The sequence below is a fragment of the Odontomachus brunneus genome, unplaced genomic scaffold (genome assembly GCF_010583005.1).
Source record: "Odontomachus brunneus isolate Ranch 3 - 2012 unplaced genomic scaffold, Obru_v1 Obru_scaffold_265, whole genome shotgun sequence".
Lineage (NCBI taxonomy): Eukaryota > Metazoa > Arthropoda > Insecta > Hymenoptera > Formicidae > Odontomachus > Odontomachus brunneus.
In genome coordinates, this window is record NW_022639715.1 from 285655 (window position 1) to 290037 (window position 4383).

At 40.9% G+C, this 4383-nt stretch overlaps 1 protein-coding gene across 2 annotated transcripts in view; it reads left to right on the top strand.

The window, feature by feature from the left end:
• Positions 1-1060, top strand: part of LOC116853001 — a 201865-nt gene extending 200805 nt beyond the window's left edge. The window contains exon 4 of one of the 2 annotated variants that reach the window (XM_032833853.1): positions 81-1060. In XM_032833853.1, coding sequence (XP_032689744.1) covers positions 81-132 — 52 coding nt within the window. In that variant the 3' untranslated portion in view covers positions 133-1060. Of the gene's footprint in view, positions 1-70 lie in introns of both variants that reach the window. The other variant, XM_032833854.1, reaches the window with a different exon arrangement.
• The last annotated feature ends 3323 nt before the right edge of the window (positions 1061-4383 follow it).

Below are 4383 nucleotides of genomic sequence, written 5' to 3' on the forward strand. Positions count from 1 at the left end.
ATATATATAGATATATATATATATATATATATATATATATATATATATATATATATATATATATATATAGGGTGTTTCAGAACATTCTATGAAGATTTCGTGAGAACATTGAGCGGATCAAGAGGAACATGAAAGTGCTATACTGTTTTGCGATATTCGAAATAATAACCGAGAAATTAATTACGAAAGATTAAGGAAAAGCGTGTGCTAAATGGTCAGAGGAGCGCTCGAGCCGCTACGCGAACCAGTAATATAGCGCGCGCTTAATTTTTTAATTTTTTTAAATTTTTATATATTTTTTATTTTAAACTCATATGAATAAACACAATACTAAATATATTTTAAACTCATATGAATAAACACAATACTAAAAAAGACACTGAAATATGTATCGTTTGACATGTTAGCAGGACAAGAGACTTTCTGATAACGCAAATTATGTTCCAGACATTAGATAAATAAGTTACTTATCATTCTCATCATTAGAGTATAAGTCTGCATCATCCAATATTATATCATTATCTTCGGTAAAATAATTATGTAAAGAGTTGGCAGGCAAAGGTTTCTTGATGGTATACTATACTATACAATGGTCGTAATATGCGAACAGCATCCTACTTCACATATTTGTATGTTTAAACCCATTTCTTCGAGCGCTTCCAGGATGTATGACTATTTTTTTAGTACTATTTATGATGTGCTAGGTCATATAGAACCCAAATTTTAGATTCCACTCGTTGGCAAAAATCGCGGTTTTCCGACATCCTCTTTTCACTCCAAGTAGAGTAAATTTTTATGATTAAAAAGGAAAACTTTTAGTACTATCCTGTTTGTAGTTGCTAGACCTCTGATTATTGCACAATCTCTTTAATGGTATGCTATTTAGTTAATTCCATTTATAATAAGCTTGAAAAGATTCGCTGACCATAGTGGGACTTGAAAAACCTGAAAGCTCCTGTTCTTGAGTCATTTACCTTACTTATCAAGCTACTATTAACTGATGAGAATGATTCTTATAACAATATGTATGTTTATATATATATATATATATATATATATATATATATATATATATATATATACAGTGTGTCCCATAAGTTCGGCAACGGCAAGAAAACTCGGCGGGGGAGCATTTTAAAGAAAAATGTTTCCAATAAAAGTTGCAAGGCTTAAAAAGTCGCATTTAATAACAATAGTTATTTGACCTAAGATGACGTCGCCAAGGTCAGGACAAGGTCAACTTTGTTTTTTTAAATAGAAATACATATTTTTTATTACGGGATTTTATTCTACGTAAAAAAGCAAACAACTTTTGCTTGAAAAAATTTTTTATACGACCTCTATTTTCTAAGATATTTACGTAAATATCTACAAAATTATTGGTTTCAATAATTTTTTACTTGAATTCTATTAATTTTACCGAAAAATATTAAGAGATAAAAATTGCTTATTTTGTTTTCAAAGAGCTCTGAGAATTTTTTCAGAATTTTGTGTTAACTTTTTAGTACTTCAAGAAAATGCAAGAAAATGCAGTACTAAAAAATTAATATAAAATTCTGAAAAAATTCTCAGAGCTCTATGGGAACAAAATAAATAATTTTTATCTCTTGATATTTTTCGGTAAAATTGATAGAATTCAAGTAAAAAATTATTGAAACCAATAATTTTGTAGATATTTACGTAAATATCCTAGAAAATAAAGATCGTATAAAAAATTCTTTCAAACAAAAGTTGTTTGTTTTTTCACGTAGAATAAAATGCCGTAATAAAAAATATGTATTTCTATCTAAAAAAGCAAAGTTGACCTTGTCCTGACCTTGGCGACGTCATCTTAGGTCAAATAACTACTGTCATTAAATGCGACTTTTTAAGCCTTACAACTTTTATTGGAAACATTTTTCTCTAAAATGCTCCCCCGCCAAGTTTTCTTGCCGTTGCCGAACTTATGGGACACACTGTATATATACACGGTGGGTCATTTTACGGGACCCACCCAAATTTCTCCATATGTAAGCCAGATATAGAAAAATAGTTAAGACAAAACTTGTTCAGGACAATGAGGTCATCTTTCTCAAAAAATGAATTTGACCTTGAGGTCAAATTTCTAGGTCATTTGGAAGTCATTGTGATTTTTTAAAATGGGACCACTTATTTTTGATCCGAAGAGAGCGGGAAATTTTACGTCCAAAATGATATTTTTAAATTTTTTATTTTGATCTTCGGAAGGTCAAATCAAGGTTTTAAAAGCGCTCAGAAGCTGTTTGTTTAAATGCGATTATCTTACTTTTAGCATTATCCAGAAACAACGACGTGGACGTAGTAAGTTCTGTTTCCTTTGGGGTGCTTGATTATCGTGAGTCCCTTTGCCTCTCACGTTTGAGGTGCTTGTTTACCGTGAGTCCTCTTGCCTCTCACGTTTGGGGTGCTTGTTTACCGTGAGTTCTCTTACCTCTCACGTTTGGGGTGCTTGTTTAACGTGAGAGGCAAGGGGACTCACGGTAATCAAGCATTCCAAAGGAAACAACTTACTACGTCCACGTCGTTGTTTCTGGAGAAATTTGGGTGGGTCCCGTAAAATGGTCCACCGTGTATGTATATATTGTGGCGGCCGTGGAGGCGCCCGTCACAAAATAATAAGAACCAATGTCGCGAATATTTCCGACGCCGCGACCGAGCCCGCGTTTTGTTTCGCGTACGCCGGCGTCCGCCGGCGGTTAGGAAAGTTCGTGGGGCAGATAGAGAGGTCATCGCGCCCCGAGCTTTGTGCCCCCAGGCTCCCCTTCTGGTCGACCAGCGAAGAGGAGGGAAGCCGAGGACGCCGTGGGACGGGAGAACATCGCCTACACCACTATCGCCACCGCTCAGGTGAATACGCTCCTGATCAGGATAACGATCTTCTTTTCCGTCGATTGCCAGAATAGTTCTCGAAAATTCGATCACTATTAGACAGAGAATATTCTGGAATCGTATATCGCGTGCCGAAATATTCGATCGATCACGAATATTCAGCAGCGCGATAATTGCCGCCGTCACGCCGAGAGCCAGAGCTGCCGTACTGTTTACATTTTCAGCTTGACGTTTCTCGAGGGGCCAGGGGGGGCCCACTCAGCTGAGACGGGAAACAGTACCACTGGATCAAGGCCGCGAAATACGCCGGCGAGAAGAACGGTCTCGAATAATAATAACCCAGGCTACCGAATTTTCGAGACCACGAAAGGATTGAGAGCAGACGAGAGGGACGGCGGAGGCGGAGGAGCGGATCAGCGATCGACAGGACGAAGGCGATCGGAGCGAGGAATCTCCTATCGGCCACCGTCGCGATGAGACGAATCACTGGGCTTTCGTAGTACCGATCCCGAGTTCTTCTTTTCTTTTTGAGCCGTTGGTAATATCGCGGGGGGAGAGCGGACAGCCGAGAAAGAGAAAGAGTGCTCGAGAGAGAGAGAGTGCTCGAAAGAGAGAGGGTGCCCGAGAAAGAGATAGAGAGTGGAGAGAGAGAGTGCGCGCGTGAGGGGGCGGGAGTACCGACGAGTGCGAGAGCGAGCGTGCAGGCGAGGACCGAGAGCGAGTGCAGGCGAGGACGAGAGAGAGAGAGAGAGCGCCGGCGAAACCGAGGAGAGGACCCCCGCCCTCCCCCCGGGGCGACGAGACACCGCAGTCGCACCGAAGGGCGAGTCAGCGAATCTGTAAGACCTCCTATCTGCTCGAGCTATCGGTTTGTTGTATCGTCTCGTCCGTAGAGCGGCCGCGAACTCTCGAGACCTAGGGATCGACCCTAGGTCCTCTGCCGACTCGCATATCGATGCGGACGGCACGCGACTCCGCGTAGCGTCGCTTCCGACTTGGTGTACCGCGTTCGATCTCAGGGCGGGGAAACCCGTCCTAATAAAATTTGTCTATTACATCGAGACCCGACTCCGTGAATATTTGCCGTGCTTTCCCAGCCTCAACGAACCCATTCCGTCTCCGACTCCAAAATTCCCAGGAGCTACCGGCCCCGTACGACTCCTGACACGATTAGCCCATCGGTGGGTTCCGATAGGGTCGGTGTTCTTTCGCGATTTTTCTTTGTGCGGTGGTGCGATCGTTTCCGCACCTGGCGCCCAACTTCTCGCTTTTGGAGGATCGCGTGTCGGGAGCCGGCGGAAATTTGCTGGCGAATCAACAGTCTCGCGAGAAATTCGTCGCAATACATTTAACAATATTTATGATTCACTATCTCAAATCAGAATACATGCTTGAACAGTTTTATTCTATTATACATATCCACGTATTAATTACATTGCGAAATAGATCTACATTTTTTTTACTATTACGCAGCTTTCGTCATAATTGGCGCCTCTGCTTTTATATATTCCAATTACATTGCAATATTCATGTACA